The sequence below is a fragment of the Genypterus blacodes genome, unplaced genomic scaffold (assembly GCF_046128005.1).
Source record: "Genypterus blacodes isolate CSIRO-AG114 ecotype Tasmania unplaced genomic scaffold, CSIRO-AGI_Gbla_v1 ptg000438l_1, whole genome shotgun sequence".
Lineage (NCBI taxonomy): Eukaryota > Metazoa > Chordata > Actinopteri > Ophidiiformes > Ophidiidae > Genypterus > Genypterus blacodes.
In genome coordinates this window covers 2,722,465-2,745,939 of record NW_027467208.1, presented here as the reverse complement: position 1 = coordinate 2,745,939, position 23,475 = coordinate 2,722,465, and the positions used below count along the sequence as shown (strand labels likewise).

At 50.0% G+C, this 23,475-nt stretch overlaps 2 protein-coding genes across 4 annotated transcripts in view; one reads left to right on the top strand and one right to left on the bottom strand.

Moving 5' to 3' along the window:
* The first annotated feature begins 21 nt into the window (after positions 1-21).
* Positions 22-7,483, top strand: pex1 (peroxisomal biogenesis factor 1). The gene is made up of 24 exons (XM_076139212.1): positions 22-225; positions 778-924; positions 1,011-1,094; positions 1,196-1,310; positions 1,494-2,179; positions 2,275-2,394; positions 2,478-2,598; positions 2,696-2,802; positions 2,887-2,972; positions 3,063-3,195; positions 3,288-3,384; positions 3,472-3,642; positions 3,738-3,892; positions 4,123-4,309; positions 4,393-4,559; positions 4,833-4,967; positions 5,054-5,118; positions 5,212-5,354; positions 5,467-5,570; positions 5,779-5,955; positions 6,046-6,285; positions 6,707-6,901; positions 7,080-7,210; positions 7,330-7,483. Exons 1-24 carry the CDS (start codon positions 118-120, stop codon positions 7,412-7,414), a joined length of 3,759 nt encoding a protein of 1,252 aa, XP_075995327.1. The 5' UTR covers positions 22-117; the 3' UTR covers positions 7,415-7,483.
* A 3,348-nt stretch (positions 7,484-10,831) lies between these two features.
* elmo1 (engulfment and cell motility 1 (ced-12 homolog, C. elegans)) overlaps positions 10,832-23,475 on the bottom strand; it is a 62,723-nt gene continuing 50,079 nt past the window's right edge. For 2 of the 3 annotated variants that reach the window (XM_076139304.1, XM_076139303.1), the window contains exons 17-22: positions 19,053-19,216; positions 17,223-17,335; positions 14,092-14,199; positions 13,921-14,003; positions 12,488-12,565; positions 10,832-11,940 (exon numbers count right to left, since the gene is read on the bottom strand). In XM_076139304.1, the coding sequence (XP_075995419.1) occupies positions 11,740-11,940; positions 12,488-12,565; positions 13,921-14,003; positions 14,092-14,199; positions 17,223-17,335; positions 19,053-19,216 (747 nt within the window). In that variant the 3' untranslated portion in view covers positions 10,832-11,739. The remainder of the gene's footprint in view (positions 11,941-12,487; positions 12,566-13,920; positions 14,004-14,091; positions 14,200-17,222; positions 17,336-19,052; positions 19,217-23,475) is intronic. The other variant, XM_076139305.1, reaches the window with a different exon arrangement.

The following is a 23,475-nucleotide window of genomic DNA, read 5'->3' as shown; positions in this document are numbered from 1 at the left end:
CCGCTATCAACTAGTTTGGTCTGGGTTTATGTCTAACAGAGCGCATCGATGGATTACTTGCACTTCTAGTCGCACCTGTACTTCAGACTATGTGATAGCTACTTATGATAGCTAAATATGTTTAGTAGCCGGGGCATTCAACCCGTCACTGTTGTTTTTAACAACACGAAAAACTGCTTTCTTCACCTCCCCTCGAAGCTTATATCACTTCTGTCCCTGAACGAGGTAAGTTAGCTTAGCGGTCCATCTTCGTGTGCAGGTGGTCCTGTTTAATTTATGTCCGGGTCTCTAGCAGCGCAGTAATGGAGACGTTTATGTGCTGAACTCTGCAGAAGGACGACAGCGATGAATACATGAACAAATATGTTTTTCCTGTTTATTCTGAATCCTGAATTTGCCAATTCGCAGCTCTGGCAGAATGATGTCATATCACACTAAAAGGCTAAAAGTATCAACACCCCTAAAGTTGATATTTCTAGAGTTGGTCCTTTCCAACTCTAGAAATATCAAACTGAAGGGAAAATGCTTTCCCTTCAGTTTGAATTGGGAAGCAGTGTCACGTCACCACTTTGCACTTCTTCATTAATCAGTGCTCGAGTAATTCCTTTGCAGTTTCACTTGGTGGCGACAAAGTATAACTGGTTAAATGGAGCAGCAGAATGAGTTTTGGCAACAATCTGTTTGGGTCAGAAGAGTTCAGATATTTTAAGCTTGGTCTGATTTAACTGAGATACATTTACTAGAGTCCAGAGCAACAAGGAGTGTGTTATGATTCAGAACCAGGCGTTGGAGTTGTCCTGGGGTCATGGGTCATCAGTGTTCCTCAGCTGGACTCAAAGCAGAACCTCCTCCAGCCCGGACGACCCCAGAGTGGAGCTGTGCCGGCAGCTGGGAGAGAAGCTGGGCCTGAGAGACGGAGAACAGGTGGGTGTGTACATGGAGGACAGTGACAGTGTGTGTTGGTTGTCAGTCACACAGTGTAGGATGACGGCTCTGAATCTGTCTCTCAGGGCTTCCTGAGGCCGTGTCAGCAGGTCTCATCGGTGCACCAGGTGTTTGTGGAGCCTCTGTCCTGTGATGACTGGGAGATCCTGGTGAGTGTGTTTCCTCTGACTCCTACTGCAAACCCACCAGGGACCATCACTTGACCCGTTTACCATGTAGATGTCGTCTCCTTCTCCTCTGACTCCCCCAGGAGCTCCACAGTGCAGCGCTGGAGCAGCAGCTGTTGGATCAGATCAGAGTGGTGTTCTGTGACGCCGTGTTTCCTGTGTGGGTGGACCAGCACACCGCCGTCTACATCAGAATAGGTCTGGATTGAAGCTTTAATGCATTACACAGCTCAGTTTGTCGCCTCTAACACTGATCTGCTCATTTGAGGAGAGAGATTCTGTTTCTCATGGATGTTGAGTGTTTGTGGGAGCAGAATGCGTTCGTCGCCGCACAGGCAGGACGATCTGTTGAACATATTTGTTTGTGTAACTCTCATGCAGCGTCACTCCTGCCATCTGTGTCCTACGGTCGCCTGGAGCAGTTTACAGAGCTCGTCGTGTCTCCCAAGAGCAGAGCCGGAGTCGAGACCTTCGCCGGCTCGCCGCTGAAGGCCGCTCAGCATCAGCATCCTCACGGTGACGCTTCCTCCTCCTCCCCTTCGTCGTCGTTACACAGCTCCTCCTCTCAGAGTCAGCAGTGGGGCGGCATCGCTGACCTGAAGAGTCTGCTTCGCTACGTGATGAAGGGCGCTCACCCCCTGGTCACAGAGTTACCGCCCGTCCCCGACCTCCCCGCTCTCTTCACAGACTCCATCTACAGAGTCTGCACCGTGCCTCCCAGCTCGCTCTGCAACATTAACGACATCCCAACGGGGGTCGTCCATTTATTCACTCAGAGCCACGGGACAGACGCCATGCTCGCCGGATGTCAGTCTGCGGTGACGTACGGCCGGCTCTCTAAGGTCGCCTCCCCGAGGGAATCGAGGGAAGCCATCAAACGAGCTCTGGAGAAGAAGAAAGCTGCGTCGGCTATTATCAAAGCTGCGGCCGGTGATGGAGGAGAGGAGGTGAAGAAGGAGAAGGAGGAGGAGGAGGAGGAAGAAGCCGTGGTGGTCAGAGTGGTGTGTCACGGGATGGAGGGGAAGCAGAGGGAGAGAGAGGCAGAGATCCACAGTGGAAGAGTCTGGGTGAGGAGCAGCTGATGGTGGAGGTTTGGTTTCACCGTAGATTCACCTTCATATCTCATAAAGTCTGATTGTTTTGTTTATTCCCCGTTCTCCAGATCCCTCCACGCCTGGCGACCAAGCTGCACATCCTCCCACATTCAACGGTGAGACTCAAACCCATCAGCTCACCCATCAGAGTCGCCTCCAGCCTCCGCCTGCAGCCCCTGAAGCCTCTGGTGAGTCCTGCAGGTCCTCATGACTCAGATCAGGATCCTCTGAAAGGCTGGGAATGAAACAAACTGCTCTTTTCCTCCTGCAGCATGATGAAGATGACGAGGCCATCCAGACGGCCTTCCTGGGTTGGCTCCACACTCAGAGTCACGAGCCTTTAGCCTGTCTGTCCCCTCGCTCTGACGCCCTCCTGCTGCACGGAGCTGATGGTGATGATCTCACACTAACACGAACAATCAATGCAGACTTAATCAGAGATGAATCACATCAAACGTTTCCACTCTCTTCTTCTTCTTTGACATAAAGCAAAGTTGGAGTTTGCATTAACCGTGCTGAGACCTGAACCAAAGGGGGACCCTCCAGACCAGCTGTTCCTGCTGGCCCCCAGTGTCCTACAGAAATCAGACATCCAGGTATTCGCCCAGCATTTAGTGGCCTTCATCCCTCTGAGCTCTTCATCTGTAACGCTCACCCTCCTCTTCATCGATCACATTTAGATCACCAGAGAACCCGTAACCATGCCAGATCCAGAACCTGCAGCTGGAACGCCAAACCCCGAGCTGCCGTCCCTCAGCGCTCTGGGGTGAGTGTGTGTGTGTGTTCTCCTGTGTGTAAGCTGGTGTGTGTGCTTCCTGTGTGACAGCAGTGAGCAAACCTTTCTGTGTGTCTCCAGAGGAATGGAGGAGCTGAGTCGCACTGGATTTGACTTCATCTCCCACAGCCTTCTGGGTAATCCCCTCTCACGGGAGCTAGGCGCCGCGGGCCGAGGACTCAGAGGCGGAGCTCTGCTCATCACCGGGGCAAAGGTGTGTGTGACAGACATCTACACCAGGATAACCATCAGGTCTGAGTAGAGCGAGCACGTTTAGCTTTTATGTTCATCATGTTTCTGTTTCAGGGGAGCGGGAAGAGCGCTCTGTCCAGAGCTCTGTGCAGGAGAGCGACTGAAGCTCTGGACGCTCACGTGGAGGTGCTGGACTGCAAACAGCTACAAGGTCAACCAGCTCATCCTTCTATCAGAGGAGAGTCAGTAAGCAGACATGTGACAGGATGGAATCAGAGAAGTGTTTTTGTTGTTTCAGGTAGAAGAGCAGAGAGGGTGAGACAGAAGCTGCAGGAGGTGTTTGAGCAGGCGGAGTGGACGCAGCCGTCTGTGGTGCTGCTGGACGGCCTGGATCACATCAGCGGCTCGCCGGCCTCCATGGAGCAGGAGCACGGCCCCGAGGCAACACTGCACCACAACATCGCACAGAGTGAGAGAGGACACACAGGCAGGAGCACACACACCTGACACTCTGATCCTTACCTAACCTCCTCTTCTTCTCCTTCTTCTTCTCCCCCCCTGCAGGTCTGATGGACCTGGTGGATGAGTTGGTGGTTCACTCCAGCCTGGTGTGTTTGATCATCACCAGCCGGAGCGAACACTCCCTCCACGCCTCGCTCACCCAGGTGCAGGGCTCACACTTCATCCAGGGATTCGCTCACATCCAACCTCCAGACCAGGTACACACACACACACAAACACGGACACAGACACACACACACACACACAGGGAATAGGAGCTAAAGTGGAGTCAGTGCTCTTTGTTGAGGCTGTGTGTGTGTGTGTGTGTGTGTGTGTGTGTGTGTGTGTGTGTGTGTGTGTGTGTGTGTGTGTGTGTGTGTGTGTGTGTGTGTGTGTGTGTGTGTGTGTGTGTGTGTGTGTGTGTGTGTGTGTGTGTGTTCCTCTGCAGGCACAGAGAGCGGCCATCCTGCGCTGTCTGATCCTCAGGAAAACCAACCTATCGGACGAGACCCTCCAGAATCTGGACCTCAGCGCTGTTGCCAAGGAGACGGAGGGTTACGCACCTCAAGACTTGGCCGTGTTGCTGGAGCGAGCCGTCCACGCCGGCACGGCTCAGAGAGGACACAGTGATGGAGGTATGGAGCCAGTCAGGTCCGTACGGTTCTTTATTACAGCATTCCTCAGACTGAGGTGTTTTGTGTGTGTGTGTGCCTGCCAGGTGTGTGTTTGACGTGGCGGGACTTTGCTGAGGCTCTGAAGGGATTCACTCCTCCCTCCCTGTGGGGGGTGGAGCTCCACAGCCCCAGTGGCTTTGGGCTGGAGAAGGTGGGCGGCCTCAGCGAGGTGCGACAGCAGCTGATGGACACCATCCTGCTTCCTGCTAAGGTCAGTCAGCCAGAGCCAGAGCCAATCACAGGACGGCTCTCATTCAGCCAGCAGAATAGATAACATCTCACACAGTATCCAAGTGTCATCACAGCTCTTTAATCTGTATTGAAGCAGAAACACCAGTTTGTTTTGATCAGAGACACAGAACACAAACACTATTATGTCTAAAGAGTTTATAAAGTTCTGTGTGTGTGTGTGTGTGTGTGTGTGTGTGTGTGTGTGTGTGTGTGTGTGTGTGTGTGTGTGTGTGTGTGTGTGTGTGTGTGGCAGTATCCCCTCCTATTCTCCAATCTTCCCATCCGCCATCGCTCAGGCGTTCTGCTGTACGGAGCTCCGGGCACAGGGAAGACTCTGCTGGCCCGAGCTGTGGCTAAAGACAGCGGCATGAACTTCATCAGCATCAAGGTGAGGAAGGACAGAAGGACAGGAGGACAGGACGCTACGTGTGTGTCTTATTAGAGTGCTAACACAGGATGTGTGTGACCTCACAGGGCCCTGAACTCCTCAGTAAGTACATAGGAGCCAGTGAGCAGGGAGTCAGAGACGTGTTCCAAAGGTCAGTCAGCTGTTCTTCCTCTCCACATGTCTGAGTGTGATCAGCTGATCAGCCTAAAGGAGCCCGTCTCTCTTCTTCTTCTCTGCATTAAAGGGCGCAGGCTGCCAAACCGTGTGTGCTGTTCTTTGATGAGTTTGACTCTCTGGCGCCCAGGAGAGGCCATGACAACACGGGGGTGACGGACCGTGTGGTCAACCAGCTCCTCACCCAGCTGGACGGGGTGGAGGGTCTAGAGGGTGAGACAGGCAGACAGACAGACAGAAGAGTTCAACTCAGCAAGGCTCTAACGACAGGCAGCTTATAAGTGGGGTGCTGTGTGTGTGTGTGTGTGTGTGTGTGTGTTTGTAGGTGTGTATGTGCTCGCAGCCAGCAGCCGTCCAGACCTGATCGACCCAGCACTGCTAAGACCTGGACGACTGGACAAGTCCCTCTACTGTCCTCCTCCAGACCTGGTGTGTGACTAAAGAAGTACTATACACACTGATATTAACTGACACACACACACACACACACACACACACACACACACACACACACACACACACACACACACACACACACACACACACACACACACACACACACACACACACACACACACACACACACGCCTCCTTTGGTCCTGAGTGCAGCCTTGTCTCCTCTCCGTCTCGTCTCCAGGAGGAGCGTGTTGAGATCCTCAGGGCTCTGAGCTCTGACGTCCCCCTGGCTGCTGATGTGGACCTGGAGCAGCTGGCTGCAGCCACAGAGCTGTTCACCGGAGCAGATCTGAAGGCGCTGCTCTACAACGCTCAGCTGGAGGCCGTGCACAGCAGCCTGCTGACCAGCACCCTGCAGGTTAGACTGCTGTGACCCTTGACCTTCTGCACAAAATCATCATGTCAAACGTAAAGCTGCGTCTCAAACCTCCTCTCTCTGTTTGACCAGGAGCTGACTTCAGGCTCTGACAGCGACATGAGTCTGTCCTCCATGGTCTTCCCCAACCACAGCAGCGGCTCGGACGGGTCGGTGGGGGACGGGGACCCGGCGGCGGCGCTGGACCAGTCCATGGTTGTCCTGGAGCCCGGCGAGCTCCGAGCTGAATGCGAACAACGCGGCAACGTGTGGAGACTTTACTTTGGGAGCTCCTACGAGTCAGAGTTAGGAAACTCATCTCTGTCAAGCCTGGTGAGGACAACAAGGAGACGTCTGTCAATCTATGTCAAGACCTGCAGGCAAAAACAGACAGAATCAGGAGTAATGACATCACTTAGGTTACCGTACTCTCACTGGAGTCTTAGTATCTAAATGTGGTGATAGCAGAGATCCAATGGGCCGAGTGAAGACAGACTGGATCATTTGTGTGTTCCAGTGAAAGCAGACTGAGTCCCGGCTCAGTTTGGGTCTGACTGCACTTCATTGTAATGAGCCTGGACTCTTCTGCTTTCACTTTATATTTATATCTGCCATCTGGAGGCGAGGCCCATTTGGAAATGTGCAGAATACATTTGGAGAGAACGTCGGAGGATTCTACCGCTCGGCTCCGACTTGATTTTCTGTAGGTACGTCTGACTGAACGTCCTCTGTCGTCTCTCCTCTCCCTCAACAGAACTCTCAGTGCGTCTCTGGACCAAACTCAGGGACCCATGACCTCACGGGGGCGTCGGTTCGTGACCCCGGCAGCTCGGTGCCCCCGGCCTACATGGCGTCCCTCCAGAGAGGCTATGAAGAGCTGGGGCCGGAGCAGCTGGAGCGCCTCCTGCAGGACGTTAACAACATCAAGAGCAGCTACAGAAGGACCAACGTGAGTGACATCATCACTGATCTTTACTCTGAAGCCGTCTGTCTCATATCACCTGAGGCAAAGCTTTGGTATTCAGGCTCGTCTGCCTGAGGAAGTAAATGACTTTGTCTGTATGTCTCTCTCTCTCTCTCTCTCTCTCTGTCTCGCACTCACCCTCATTCTTGCTCTCTCACTGTAGGAGGAGTGTGTGCGACTGCGTTCTACCTCCAGTCAGTCGGCTCTGCTGCTGTGTCAGTCCCATGTGCACTCTGCTCTGGCTGTGACTCGTCCGTCCCTCGGCACAGCAGACTGGAAGAAATACACAAACCTGTGAGTGTAACTACTAAACACAAACATGACATTTATGTTTACTGACCACCACATTCAGCAAAGAAATGCAATGAAACGTGTCTTGTATGAATAATAATGACTCCTCTCTCCCTCTCCAGGTACGAAGCCTTTGACGGTTCAGGGAGAGGAAAGTCTCAGACTGCCGTCACCTTCAGACCAGGACAGCGTGTGACTCTGGCTTAATCACTTTACATCTTGGCTTGACTAACATGCAGTATTAGAGTAAATGGAATTCATAAAAATGTCTCGCAGCCAATGAGCAAATTAACATTGTAATTAATGTATATATGTATAATGTCAAAGAATTATATTATTGTAGTAAAAATACAATGAATCCTGACCGGACTCCTTTATTGTCTTCTCCCCAACCTTTTACTCTTTTTTTGTATTTTTAAGTAAGTAAACGTTACTAAAAAGAGTAAAAGTACAGAAAAGAGTAACAATAACACCAACTTCAGTCTGTGTTTCATTTGGAGAGAAATCAGTGAGTCTCTGCTCTGTTCAGACTCACACGGACGGCACCAACACCTTCAACACCCATCAGCCCCTGCAAATCATCAATATCATCCATCAGAGGCAGATCTGCTCTCTGTGGCCTCCAGCTGCTGCTTCAGCAACTGCAGATCTGAAATTTACTCCAGTAAATTGATATTTTTCCAATAATTCTTGACTCCACTGTTGGCGGCTTGTGCTCAATAATAAGACGAGAGAAACAGAAGTAGAAACAATCTCTCTGTCAGTGGAGGGTGAAGAAATATTCTAAAGCCTAAACTGCAGTACAATAATAAAGAAAATACTACAATTCTACTACATTCTATATTAAAATTCCAATCTCTAAAACTAAACAGTATGAAAAGTAAATGTACATAAACACTAAGATGTTTGTACAAAGTTACACTTCAAAATAGAAGCAGGCCACCGACCCAGCAGCACCTTCATCTTCAGCTGTGAGGAAGGTTAACATGACAAGGTGAACAGGAGGCAGACAGGTTTGGATGCTGTGCCAACATGGCTGAGAGCTGAGGAAGAGTGTGTGTGTGTGTGTACTCGGCCTTAATCTGATTTGAGCAGTGTGTCCTGCTGTATGGGGAGAGGAGCTGCTCCCTGCTGGCTGCAGACCCTCGGGCTGCTGTCACACACTCCACATGAAGTCGCAGCGAACTTGTAATGAGGCCAGCCAAGTACTTTTCCCTCCTGTTGTTCCTAAGGCGAGGGTCATGGAACATACACACACACCACACACACACATACCTGCTCACACACAACGAGGAGCACCTGGGGGAATCAAGAGATGTTAAGCACACACAAATAGACTCTGTGCACTGCTGCTGTGCCAACCTGTTTATTTCAAAAGCCAAGCAGAAGTAAACACACACACACACACACACTTTTGCATGTTCTTGCATTCGGGGGATATTTGGCTTTTCACTTAGCAGGTCCACTGATTGCAGCTAGATCTACAGCCCCAGTGCCTTGCTCAGGGACAATGGCAGGAAGATGAACCTGTGGGCCAAACTGGAGTAAATCCAGCGCAGAGAGAATGAAATCTCCCGAGCTTTTACTCAAATTGTTAAAGAACTTTTTGAGCCGTCCAGGCAACAATCGAACCAACCAAGCGGCAAATCTCTTGGGCCTCTTCTCTCTTTCTACTCCCCAGTCTGTCTGCCTCACTCCATTGTTTCTTCGCCTCCATTCCTCTCCCTCCATCCTGCCTAACAAGTGGTTAATGGAGTTTCATCGGGACCATCAGCTCCAGTGAGTAATCCACTTAACAGAGCAGATCTGCTCGGCTCGGAAGAGGCACAGCCAAACCCCTCACAGGGACGGAGCTGTCAGGGTGTGACAGCTCAAATAGCTGCATACTGTGTGTGTGTGTGTGTGTGTGTGTGTAAGGCTGGGTTGGAGGCAGAAAGTGTTGTGGGTTTTCTTTCGCCCTAGAGATGTGAGACAGATGCCGCTGGAATGCCAAAGTGTTTCTAATGAGCGCAGGGGATCAGTATCCATTAGTGGATGAACAATCGTGCCGTCTGCATACACACACTGATTTCTGGAGCTTTCCCAGGCCTCTGTGTGAGATAGAGCCATCAAGCAGGAAATAGTGTCTCTCACACACGCACACACACACAGGACTGCTATGAGTCATGTGTGTAGGGAAATAAATATCCCCGAGACACAGCCAGGCATGTAATGGGAAAACCAAGGCACCACAACACACACACACACACAGACTGAGCTGAAGTAAAATAAATTCTGATTCACTCGTTTCTGGCTCAATGGCTCATGAATCAAAATATGTTTTTCCACCTTAAAACCCAATGAGGACTTTTATGTTGATTTATCTGAGTAAACTCTGCTCTCTGCCATTTAATCTCAGTTTTGCTCCATAAGAACCTGGACGCTCCACTTGACACACAGTTTCCTTCCAGTTGAGCTGTCGAGCCGTCACACAGGCCAATCGGAAGGGTTTTCAACCGAGAAACATTTGGTTAAGGGAGGTTTCAGAATGAATGCGGTTATCTTCAATCTAATGTGCAGCAGAAGTGTTTCTCTTTACAGTAATGACATCACTCAGGCTACAGCACAGAGATGTCTGGGACCATCAGGCAGCTCAGGACGCCCAGAGGGGGGAGATGTGAGGGCAATAACACTGAGTGTGTATATGTGTGTGTGTCACTGTGAGCGACACCTCCCACCCACTCCAGCGTGAGGTGTGTGTGTGTGAGCTGCATCACAGTCTGCTGCGCTGCCAAAACACACACACACACACACTATTGTTTTCTTATTTGAACAAAAGCTCCAAAGTGTCAACACGGCGGAGTGTGTCAGTGTGTGTCAGTGTGTGAGTGTCAGCATTATTACTTCACTGTTTTATTGGTTTTTCACGGTTTGCTGTGTTGTTGGGTTTTGTTATTTTGTTTGGTCTTGGCTTGCAGCGCTTTGGCTTTGTGACAATGTGGAAAAACAAAATTTAATTTAAAAAAATCTGTTTAATTATTGTATATTGAGGAATTATTGGATTGTGGTTTTGGCTCGTTTGAGGGACAAAAGCTGCAATATTTTCTTTTCTCTTGTGTTCATAGAGAATTCTACAAAACAAACCAAAAATACTCCATATAAGCTTTATAGTCTATATTTATATTTTACTGTAGTTTTCTGGTCAACAAGTTGTTTTTCCAGTCTTGTCTTTTTTTGTGGATTTATGGTTTCTAAAAGAAGAAAAGAAGAGGAAAGGCAGAAAGTTCTTACGGTTCTTAAATCTTTAATGTAAACAGCAGTTTGAGGGGCTTTGAAAAAATCCTAAAGTAAAACATCTGAAGGTATTAAATAGGAAGGGAAAATATATAAATCATACCAGAAATAACAACCATGATCTGTTTTAAATAAAAAAAAATACAATAACTTTCAATTTTGTGGCCATAGAATCCTGAACACAAAGAAGAACGTCCCTTAACCAAAACGCTGATATGACTTCAATCCTGACCAGCTGAGAAATGATCAACCAATATAACTGAACTATTGCTTCAGAATGTTGTGTACAGCAGTCAGAACAACGAGAGACAAACCCACGAGGGAATGTGATTGCGTTTGTGATTTTTACGCGTGTGTGTGTGTGTGTGTGTGTGTGTGTGTGTGTGTGTGTGTGTGTGTGTGTGTGTGTGTGTGTGTACACAATATGCTCCAAGCAGCAGCGGGATCATAACATTAAACATTAGAATATCCAAAACAGGCATTTTACTGCATTAAAAGGGTTCAGATCATGGAATTCTTCTAACAGTCTCCAGTATGTGTGTGAAGCAGGACAGAGCAGGTAGAAAACACAACGTTTCAACAAGCACAGAGGCAAACTTTTCTCTTCAATTTCACTTAAACTTAACTCTCAGCCTCTCAGGGGGGGAACGCAAACACAAAGCTGCCCCCCCAGCCTCCCTAAACAAACCAGAACGCAACAGAAAACTACTTCTCCTTTACGTCAGCGACCTCGTCCTGATCCCTTTCTCCCTCCCACAACAACCCTGAGGAAGAAAATAATAAAATAAACATAAAAACAAAGATGTAGGACGAACAGAAAGCGAAATCAAAAAGCATTTTTAGCATTTTTCCTCAACAATCTTCAAACAAACAGGGGGGGGGGGGGGGGTTTCGCCTCGGGGGAGACGGGAAAGAGTTTTTGAGTCGGGCAACATCGGACAGAGCGGGAAAACGAGGAAGACAACGCGGGACCAGGCCAAACGAACACATCGTCTCCACGGCAACCTGATGATTACGCGACCCGAGTCCTTCCAAGGCCAGCGATCTAACAAAGTGCCGTTTTGTCTTACAAACGTCTCAGAAGAAGCAAGAGGGAAACCTTTCACTCAGGAAATCCTTTTCCCGCCAATCACAGTTCAACTTTACCTCATTTATGTATTTTTTTATTTGTTTTTGTTCCAGTTTGTAAGAAAAAGAGGGTTGGTCCAGTGAGTACAGTAGGTGCTGGGAGGGTTGGGAGGGGTCGTGGGTCGGTCCACCTAGTTACAGTCGTAAACAAAGTCATAGTTGCTAGGCTCTTTGGGAATTGGGGGCGGGGCCTCGGGGATCTGGATATTCTCTAGATCCAAGAGGCGGAGCTTCATCTCCATGGAGAGGAGGGTGTCCATGTCAGATTTGGTGCATTCACTGGTCATCTCCTTCCCCAGGAGGGCGTTCAGGCCGTCAGTCCACACACAGTACTGCAGAGAGAGAGACACACACACACACTTAGCTCACACAGCAACACCTCAGCAACACCACACAGGAACCAACAGTTAAGTGGTCAAGAAGCCATAACCACAGCTCAGTAAGGACGCAGACGTTTATATCAGCAGCACAAAGTGTTACTGAGTGTACACAGCTGGACTGTTTACCAAACAACACTTAAAGAGAAATACTTTGTAATCAAACTTCTATAAACAACAAATAAAATGGGCACTACAGAATTTCTTCAGGATTGAAATAGCTCTGATTCTCCTTCAGACCACCAGGAGGCGCTGCAAACAAACACCACTGTGGAAACTCTGCCACAGTTTGCTACAAAGACATCAGCATTATAATAGGCATGAAGATACTTCATTACATTTCTACTCCATTTAAATCTGCATTGCATCAGTATAAGTAGAGATGCTGCTTGTGTATAATGATGTGTGTGTTTATAATGGAGTAAACTCCTCCTCATGGCTCCTGTCACATTATCTCCATCCGCCCGACAGTGGAAACGTCCGCAGGGACGCAGGATCTTACCTCATGCTTGTCTGGAGCAATAAAGTTTAGGTATTCGTCCGACTCGTAGAGGACAGAGAAAGCCAGCTCCAACACCTCCTGGAGGGAAGGAGAGACACAGAGGGAGAGAGAGGGAGATGGAGAGAGAGAGAGAGAGAGAGACGGAGAGAGAGAGAAGAGGGAGATGGAGTGAGAGAGAGAGAGAGAGATGGAGAGAGAGAGAAGAGGGAGATGGAGAGAGAGAGAGAGAGAGAGAGAGAGAGAAGAGGGAGATGGAGAGAGAGAGAGAGAGAGAGAGAGAGAGAAGAGGGAGATGGAGAGAGAGAGAGAGAAGAGGGAGATGGAGAGAGGGAGAGAGAGAGAGAGAGAGAGAGAGATGGAGAGACAGAGAGAGAGAAAATGGTGTGCAGGCAGGAGGAGATGCAGAATGTGACAGAGTGGAGGAGGTGGCAGAGAGAGAGAGAGAGAATAGTGCAAAAAAAAAAGGAGGAATAACAGGTTAGATTCTCACACACACACACACACACACACACACACACACACACACACACACACACACACACACACACACACACACACACACACACACACACACACACACACACACACACACTCTGTTACATCAGCTGCACACATGAAGTCATGAGGGAAGGAGACAGAAACGCCTGTGATGCTCTGAGGAAGGATGAGAACCTGAGAGGGGATGAGTCTATTTTAAATACACCTGCTGGGAATCAATTACCAATCAATAGTTAGAGAGGAGAGGACAGTGACAGCAGAGAAACCCCCCAGGACCAGACCCCCCAGGACCAGATCCCCCAGGACCAGACCCCCAACCCTGCATGCTGAGACCCTCCCTCCCTCCTCTCTCCTCTCTCCAGAGGTGACTTTGGCTGGCCTTGTAGCAGTGAGTAATGGAATGTGTCTGCGCTCTCATTCACAATCCTGGGCCGGGCCCCGGTATAGATGGCCCACAGACGGCCCCCCACCCTCAGGCTGTTCTCCTGGACCCGCACTCATCGACGAGGTAATAAAGGAGACGAACCGGGAGGAGACGCTCCTTTGTCTTCAAGGCTATTAATCCAAGAGCCCATATATCAGTCCTGTGGGCGGGGCGTGTGTATGTGTGTGTGTGTGAAGGTTTGCAGAGGGAAAGTGTAAGAGATAAACAACTGATGAGTACACACACACACACACACATCCTGGTTAAAGCACCACAGGACGCAGCAACGTGTGTTTAAATACGAGGGAGAAAGCTCAGCTTGTTTTTCGCGGCTCTCAGCTAAAGGACTACTCTGTGTGACACACACACACACACACACACACACACACAGACAGCTGATAGATACATCTCTATGCTGAGCGGTTGGTTTTTAAAGCTAATTATGCAACACACACACACACACACACACACACACGCTCAGACACACACACAAACACACTCAGACACACACCTTGTTCTGCTTCTGGGCTGCCTTCTCCTTCATGTGAGGACAGTCTTTGCCAGTGATCACAGCTTTGATGTCGGCCACAGGCACTGCAGAGAGGACGGAGATGTGAGGAAGTGTGTTTGATGAAGAATAACAGCTCTTTATTCTGCTTCCTGTGTTTAGGTGTGCACTCACGTTTCTCCTGTAGGGAGTCGTGGGGGACTTCACCCTGAGGACTCTCCTCCAGGTCCCCATAGTGCAGGACTTTGTGGTTTGGAGACAGACGACAATACCAAAACTTATCTGCAAGCAAAGAGAGGACAGACGGGAGGGAGGGAGAGGGAGAGGGAGAGGGAGAAGAGACAGATTTAGAGGAGCTGTGAAGAAAAGACAGTCAATCACCGGCACAGGGACGTGGGACGGGGACGGGGAGGGCGTGAGTCACAGGCGGGAAGACGAGGAGTAGAAATGTGACAGGAAAGCAGCGGTGAAGAAAGAGCACAGATGGGCCGCAGGACGGGACGGCGACAGAGCTAGAAGGCCCAACACACACTCAGATGAAGGGAGAGGCTGATCCTGTCGTGTGTGTGTGTGTTTGTGTGTACCGATTGTGTCCACAGAGCGACACGGGGGCCCGGCGTTCCTTAGCGGTGTGCCAAAGGGTGGGCAGGCGAGCTGGCAGTGAGCTGGAGTAAGGGGGGTCCAGGCTGAGGTGTGTGTGTGTGTGTGTGGCTGGCGGCACACGCAAGGCGGCCGCCGTCCAAACCCTAATTGCTGAAAATAGACAGTTGGCGGTGGCGCAGCGGTGCAGAGTGGCACGGACGGGGACAAGAGGGGAGATTTAAGACGGGAAGCTAAGCTACACACACACACACACACACACACACACACACACACACACACACAATCCCTGTGATGGATGTCATTATGCCACATTTGCATTTTAAACTATAATAGCATTCATTTCATTCAAAGAGAAGAATCCTACAGAATGGGGCCGCGTTTCCATGTTTGCCTCGTCCCCGAGCGCAGGTGGGCAGGAAGCAGACGGCGCACGTACACACACCCTCCACACTTCAAAACACAGGCGGCCAGAGCTCTCACAGGGAAACGTCTCCTGCTAATGGGCACGCTGGCACTCTGGCAGGTGGAAGGAAGACTCGTCTCCACCCAAGACACATTAATATTTGATGCAGGTGCTCGAGTCCCTGCAGGCTGACGGGGTTTCAAACAGCTGCACGAGCGACGGAGCGAGAGAGAGAGAGAGAGAGGGAGAGAGGGAGGAGAGGGAGAGAGAGAGAGAGAGAGAGAGAGAGAGAGAGAGAGAGAGAGAGAGAGAGAGAGAGAGACGGAGAGCTCACATGACGTAACTGTGAATGTTACATACAAATACAGACACGCTGCTAAGTCAGAGACAACAGGGACGTGTTTGAGGACGAGGACGTGTGTTTGTGTTTCAGTTTGCAGATCTGAGTCTCAGCAGCGAGGGAATCTGGCAACTGTTGGCGTGGCGATGCAGAGTACGTTATCGAGTGCAGCGGCCATTATTAATTATGAATAAGTGGAATTGTGCGTTTGAAGTCTTAGAGAGAGCAGAGTGATATCACAAGATAATACCTGCTGTGTGTGTGTGTGTGTGTGTGACCTTCTGTTTCATCTGAGCTCAGAGTAACAAATGAGGCTGCGGGTCTTCACACACTCCGTCCGTCTCTGAGACAAAGTGCGCTGCGCGCGGGCATCGTGTGGATTATAAAGTGTGTGTGCTCGCCGCCCCGAGAACAAAGCCTGACAAATAACTCTCTGCTTAAGAGGCGGAGGAGAAAGGAGCGAGAGAAAAGGCGAGACGGAAGAAAGATGGCTGGGAGGAGGAGAGGAGGGGAGGAGGAGAGAAAAGTGAGGAGAGAAATAGAGAAAGAGAAGAGTTTGCAGGAGATGGAGGAGGCAGAATGGAGCCAGGGTAAACAAGTTCAATCATGTGGGGCTCCAGACCTGCATTGTGTGTGTGTGTGTGGCGCGCTCTCCACTCGGCCTCTAACGCCTGTAATCTGGCCGTGCTGCGCTCTGCTGAGGGTAAAGCGGCGATGAGGGTCGGAGCTTCCTCTTCCTCCATTTGCATCCCTGAAAGCCAGACGGCTGTCGAGACAATTTCCCGAGCGGGCGACGTTTTTTACTGGATTCAGGTGGACGCGCTGTCACATGGGGCGCTCTGGGCTGTCGCTCTGCCTTTTGATCCTCAGCGTATTAAACGTCGACGGAGAGGAGAGGAGAGGAGAGGAGAGGAGAGGGGAGGAGAGGAGAGGAGAGGAGAGGAGAGGAGAGGAGGAATGACGGCGGCTATGAAAGAGGACAGGAACATAAAGAGGATCCAAACAGATTAAACGCGGCGCCTGTGCGGGGCTGAATGCAGCTCGTCCTCGCCTCCTCTCTGGTGGCGGCGGGTGTGAAATACGATATTAGGCTGAGTGATTCTGACACGCTCGTCTCTGAGCCGCTGCTGAAGCCTCTTTACCGCTGCCGTCTCCTCTGCTGACTCACTCAGCTGCTCGTCAATACATCAAGGAGCCGGATTTTGCTTTCTATTGGCAAGCGAGTGCGTCTCTCCCTTCACGCCGTCCATAAAGTTTGTTTACAAAGAAATGCGCACGAACCCGCAGTGCTTCCCGCGCTTCCGTCTGTCGCTTTGATCGGTCGTCTCTGGCGACGGAGCAAAGGGAGGCTGGAGGAGCTTCTCATTCTCGACTCGTCCGCCTGGTGAAGGGGCCCGCGGGGCTTTGGCCGCTTCCCGCCACAAACGACTCGCTCGTCCTCGACCTCCTTTCACCTCAAACGACTCCAGGATTCTTCTTCTGTAAAGTTTTCGCCTTTGAAGACCACCTTGGCATAAAATGGCTGACATTTCTCAGTGAATAATAGATCACTTTATGGCTCCTCAGCGCGGCGCCTGAGGTTAGTGTGTGTCGCTCGCTCCTTTATCAGCCGCTGCCTCGGAAGCTCTGGCATTTGCGTTGACAGGCGTGTTTGTTTGGACGCCGTATATATCTGTGTGTGCAGCCGCAGAGGAGAGGGGTGACAGATGTGAGAGGGGACGAGGTCACATCCTTCTGTGGGCGCTTGGGTAGGAGTGGCGGTGTGTCGTGATTGCGTGTGTGTGTGTGTGTGGGGATCGATCCAGAACATCAGGCGAGGAGGGGAAAGAGAGGGAGGGAAGGACGGACAGAAGAGTCCTCCAGGAGACGAGGGAGGACGCTGTGAATCTCAAAGCCTGTGTGGTAGTGCTCTGTGGTGTGTGTGCTTGTGTGTGTGTGTGTGTGTTTTGCGTGACCCACCTTGCCTCTTGCGAATGCTGATTTTCCTGAAGCAGGTTCCTTCACACAACCTGTTGAGCCTCTGCTGTTTGATCAACTCCATGATCTCCGGCTGGATCTTCTCCCTCAGCTCCCTATACAGAGGCAGCGTATGGACACGCACACACACACACATTCAAGGTGAGGCAGAATGATCTGTATTCAGGCAAACACACTCATCCTCTGTTGCGGGCTACAACAGAGCAGAACACGCTCTCGGACTTGGGAAGTGAATTCTAATACAATTCATCAGGTCAGCGGCTGAATGCAATATTTATCTGATGGATCCCTGTCAGGACACCCGCGCACACACACACACACACACACGGGTGCACACACGCACACACACACGGCAAACACTTCCACGCATGCTCACAAAAACGTCATGCTGCTCCCCGAAAGGCTCGTTAGTGAGAATAAGCGTGTGTATGTTCAGTGCAAACATGCTGCCTGAAGCGTTCCCAGCCTGCGTTCCCACACGCCATGAATTATGGATCCTAGCTGCTGGAGCTCTGCACGCTTCCCAGCCTTTAGCTTTCCTCTGCTTTCATGACCGAGCCTTTCCCGCTCATTCCACCTTGGCCCTCTGCTCATTGCGGTTTTTCATCCTTGACAGAAACTTCGACAGGATTCAGAGTCCGGACGTGGTTTGTGTCTCCTGCTCGTCTGCGGTTGGACATCGGGACATTGGGACAGACGGACGATCGCGCTGCCTACCGCCATCTTAGCTGACGGCTAAAAGTGCTAAAAGGCCGAGCCGTTGTTGGCTGGGAGCACTTAGTGTCCGATTCCGTCTCTCCTCATTCTAGCGCACAAACCGGAACGCTGACACTTCCTGTACAGCACATCGGCAACGTATTACGCAACCCGTTATCAATAATGGATCAGCCGTCACACACTTCCCTCTGTTAACGAGGCCGCTGCTTTAGATTTATTCACTTTATGATATTTTAATGATAAGTGCACACTCAGCACTTCTTAATTGGCTGATGTGATTCATATTTAATGTGATCGCCTTAGAATAAACTCAGATCCTCTCATGTGACTTTGTCCAAAAGCACAAACTTCTACTTTGACCTCCAACAGTTACTACAGTCCTCTGCGGATCCACATGACATCATCCTGTACCTGTACCTGTGTGTTTACACTCTGTCTCTACATGTTGCTGTGACTGTCATATAATCTGGACCAAGCCTTCTTCCTTCATTTGTTACTCTTCCTCCTCCTGCTTCCTCCTCTCGCGTTGATTGCTTGTTAAGAGTTTGGTCTCTACCTTTCCTATATTGATCCAATAAGTCCCGGGCTCAGCATTGATTACTGTTCAAAGGGACAAACTCTCCGCCTGGTCGAGCCATTTTCCAATAGTGCTCGCTGCTCCATTAAATACAGCCGGGACAGAACTGTTTCCTCCATTACAGGAGCGTCCTCGGCCATCAGTGATGATCTATTAGAGGCTCTCCATGCTTAATGAGCTGCAGGGGCCTTAATGGAGGATTCAGTGCTGAACGCCATTTGCAGACAATTTGAATCTAATGCGGAGTTTCAATCAGGAGGAGGAAGCGCAGGTGTGAGTGGCTTCAGGCCGATGGTTTGATGAATGGAGGACAGGTTGGGAAGAAGAAGCTATTACGGCACATTAATGGCCGCGGCTCGTTTCTGCACATGAGCCCTGTTTGATGTTGGACCTGATCGAGCAGACGAGGAAGGAGACATTTAATTAACCACAGAAATATCAGTAAGAAGCTATTTCCTGTGGTGGGAGAGTGACAGAGGTGTAACGGAGCTGGAGGAGTTGGTGTTGTGGCGACTTACAGGATGGGGCGGAATTGGAAGTCTTCCTGGTTCATCCTTTCCGACTGGCGTATCTTCAGGATCTCGGCGTAGCTCAGGTTCTGCAGGCGACTCTTGAACTGGTCCAGGGAGTTAGGCTTGAGAGTGAGCGCTCGCATGATCTGCTCCCTCACCACCTGCATGACCTGCAGAGCAAGAGGGGGAGGAGTCAGCACGGACGGCACGGAGACAAAAACCAGGTGACAGCACGCATCCTCCTCTGTTCGCTCTGATTTTGGCTGATCTAACTCTGGAGGACTCGAGCGTTTCTGGCCCGCAAACACACAAACTCATGAATTATTCGGCTTTGAGAAAGACGCCTAAAATACATCCTGGTAATTCGGCTCCTTCTTCTCTGCTATTCTCTTTGATCACAATAACAAAAACAGCGCTCACAAAAACTCGTCCCAACGCTGCTCTTGCTGTTTGCGTTTGCCTACGACGATCACACGTCAAGATGAAGCCTCCATCTCAACCAGGCAACAAAACACAGAAAAACAAATGTAATCCTCTTAGACGGGTGACGACACGCGGCCACGGGGCGCCGGGGTCAAAGTCCCCTGTCTGGGACGCCGGTCCTGCGTACACACGAGCCAGATCTGAACCCGCCTGGCACCAAAGCTCACGCTGGGGGAATCGGTGAGTCAGCAAACCTGCCGTGACAGCTGTCGGCAGCCAGTGAGGTCACCGTGTGGAGATTAGGCCGTCGGCAGAAGCGCCGCTCCACTCCCGGAACAAAAACAGGAACAGATGCCGAGAGGACGAACGACATCGTTTCAAAATGTCTCCTTGAGATAACAAAACATTTACGTGGAGATCTGGATCATCTCACAAAGTTTTCTGGAGGTAATGGAACTATTTCATACTTTTTCTTACAGATAGTGGAACTAGAATCCTTAACAAAGCCAGAAAGGGAGGAATGTATTGATCAGTGTGTGTTACATTAGTGTGTGTGGTCTCCTAACATGCTCGCGCTTCATCACTACGTTTCCTTCAAAACTCTCAAGACAAAACAGAACTAATTATCTTACAATTAAAGAAAATGCTGAGCTTTGAGAAACCCAGCTTACATCTGCACCCTCAGAAGCTGAATCGTCTCTGTGCTCTATATTCAGACGCGCTCTGATGTTTTGTCCCGCTGTCTCTTGCAGCTTGCGTCCTGATTCTCTCTTCCGTTCCCTCCCGGTGCTCCAGCGGCGCCTCGTGCCCCCCTGGGGGAACGTTCATTAATATGCCTTGTTTGCCGCCGTGTCTCTGGCAGGGAAAACAATCCCGCCGGCCCGTGTGGCTGCGCTCATGCTGATTAACAGGGAGAATATTCATCAGGTTTAATATGAACACATGGTCCCTTCAAGACAGGAGAAGACATGATGAATATTTCATCTTCACCTCTTTTCTCTCCTCTGTCCATTGATCGCTCAGAGCACCTTGGCAGAGGTGAGGTGACGTCAATACTGAATAACGCTTCCTCAAGCCGAGTTCAGCGTGGAGATAAATTTAGAATCGGCTGTTTTCCATTTTCTGTCTGGCTGATTTTAAACGGTAAGGTTCAGTGTTTTGTTCTTCCCCGTGTTGTGGAGAGAAAACGCAGATTCGTTTACAATCTGCCAGAGTGACGCTGTGTCTCCCAAACACACATCCTGCACAATTCATCCATCAAACCTAGAAACAAAACGGAACAATGAGCCGCGGTGTCGTTCTGCACAGGAAGGACAAGGGGGGTAGAAACTGTCACACTGCACCAAGTCGTGAATTTACGACCTCTTATGTTGCAGTCAGCTCGTCTCCCACACGGGACAGGCCAACGATTTATGATTGGTCGGCCTGAAAGCAGATCAGGGGAAACAAACTGGAAAAACAACCTTGAGGGTAAAGACTTTGCAACCGATTATTGGACTTCTGTGTCAGTTTATACTTTTGGAGGTGAAGTTTTGAGCTAAAGTCATGAGGCAGGTGTCAGCTGTGTGATTACAAGTCGTCCCACATACGCAGTGAAGGGACGACCGCCCGACTAACCAGGACGGTCCGGCTCCCCCGTCATCCCTCACAGGCGACGTGTCGGACGGCGACACATCGACCCCCTTTATCGCGGATCAATCCACTTCCCAAACGCTGCTCCATTTACCTAAGAGCATGCTAATGACATCATTTACCAGCTGTCAGTCAAAGGCTCACCCGCCACCCGAGCCGGGGCGGGAAATCTGGAGATTGTTGCTGGAGAGGCACTTTGGCGGGCAAATAATCAGGCGGTAATCACAGAATAATGACTTGGCTGATTCTCCCCGAAAGCAATCAGAAAGTCAATCCCACATTGCAATAATGAGGCCGACGCAGTGCAGAGCCGCGCTTAAGGCCACGCCTCGGCTAAACACGCGTGTGCCAATGGACTCTTACACGGGAAAATTAAACATTCACACACACACACACTTGTACCTGTGAACACACACGTACTGAGTGACTTTAACAAGAGCAGACAAAGAGAATATAGGGAATCCATTTCCCGGTTATTGAAATGGTAATTACATACTCTGCTACCACCGCCCGGTGATCAATTAATAATTAATCTCCAACAAAGTCGACCACGATGTCATTAAAAATAAAACAATGGTGCAGAGTTGGACATGAAAGGACGCTGGAGTTTTTATGGCCCTGCTCAGAGACGCTGGCGGTCCTCTATCAGAAAAACAGGAATCTGTGAAGAGAAAGCTGAATGGAAACGCTGATCTGTTCTTTTAGTTTCAGAATGTGACTAAACTAAGATATCAAAGCTGAAACTGAGTCTGTCACACACACACACACACACACCAACACTCTCTTCTGTTTTGATTGATCCTTCGCTTCCATCATGTGTGTTTGCATCGTGTAACACATTTGTATCTAACCTGCCTACACACACACACACACACACACCCCCCCAGCTGGCCAATCAAAAGGCAGTGGGCTTTTTGGGTGGGGCGGGGCTCTTGAAGAAACATGGATGTGTTATTGGAATTTTTAGGATTTTAAGAATAATAAGAATGCTAAAATCTCTACAATACGTCTCGTTCATACAATAATGGAGCGCCACTCCGTGTGCTGGAGACAGCGAAGAGAGCACAGCCCGGCGGCTTTGTGCTTCAAACTCTCCCCCGCTGGCTTGGACTATAAAAAAAAGTTATTTTAAAGCGGTGAGTGGGTGACATTTCTGAATAATGTGAGACAGAAAATGACACGGAGGCCTTATATATATTTTCTTCCCTCTGGTTTTGCCTTGGCGGTGAGGTATCATTAACCACACAGCTGTTGCCATAGCTGTCCGTCACCCGCGTGGCTTTAAAGTCTCACCTGTGGAGTTTGACGGGTTCAGAGTTTTCACCTTAAAATGCTCAAAGAGTTACATTTAAATATTGGCACCACAGCCTCTGATCTGTTTTCTTCCGTACCTTTCTTAACTACAGAGACCGCAACGTTTGTGGAATGGTCCTTTACTAATAACAGACATTGCAGAGTTTCTGAGGATTAAGACCTCTGCAGATCCCATTAGTTCCCCAGGTGATGGTGTCCCTGAGCGCTGAGTGTTACACAAACGGCCGGATTAAATTCGTCTCGAGCGTCTCGTGTTTCGCTACGTTCATCCAATTAAGGACTCTTTGACGAGGCGTTCGGCATCCTCTGCTTAAGAGCAAACCTGTACCCGCTTCTATCCAGTAAAACTTTAATTACCTCGACCCCCCGCTGCCTGGCGAGGACGGCGTTTGCAGGGTACAGGCAGTATATCTGCGTCTCGTTCGTCTCTCTTTGTGGAAGCCTCGCGGGACGCGTTTGACGGCACATCTGCGCCGCGGGGGAAGTGTGCATATAGGCGAGGCAGGTGTAGCAGCACATTTCCACTTTCAAATTATAACGCCTGTACAAAATGCCCCCCCCCCTCTCCAGCTAAACCCCCACACAACACAACACAACACAGGCTCCCTGGAGACGTCCCTTCACCGCCCCCCTGTTCTTCCTTCCGTACCAGCGACGCTAGTTTGGCTCCTGCTGTTGCTGTTGCCTTATTTAGAGGGCCGGCGCTGCGTTGCCCAGGAGCTCCATCACAACAACCAGCTGCACCGCAGCCCACATGGACCACCTGAGGGCAAAGAATCCCCCCTGGGAATCTCTACTGTAAATTAAGTTGAAGGAGGAACGCTGATGACTCACATCACCACCTGTCCAAGTCCAAGTCCCAGGTTCTAAACTAGTGATGCAAACGGCACCCGTCTGGGATCTTTTCTTTGTTTGTGTGTAGATATTTGCTGTTCACTTAGCAGATCTGAAGGCCTTTAAACGCACCAGTATGATACATGTTACATTCCTCAACAGCGTGAGGACAGAAGTAGAGCTGCGTCATGCTGTAATGACATAAACCACTTGTAAACAACATATT

Excerpts from the sequence above, each read along its gene's own strand:
- pex1 (XM_076139212.1), top strand. The coding sequence starts at position 118 with ATGTTTAGTAGCCGGGGCATTCAACCCGTCACTGTTGTTTTTAACAAC. Across the intron at positions 925-1,010 it reads GCCTGAGAGACGGAGAACAG|GGCTTCCTGAGGCCGTGTCA; the intron begins GTGGGTGTGTAC and ends TCTGTCTCTCAG. Across the intron at positions 6,902-7,079 it reads GCAGCTACAGAAGGACCAAC|GAGGAGTGTGTGCGACTGCG; the intron begins GTGAGTGACATC and ends CTCTCACTGTAG.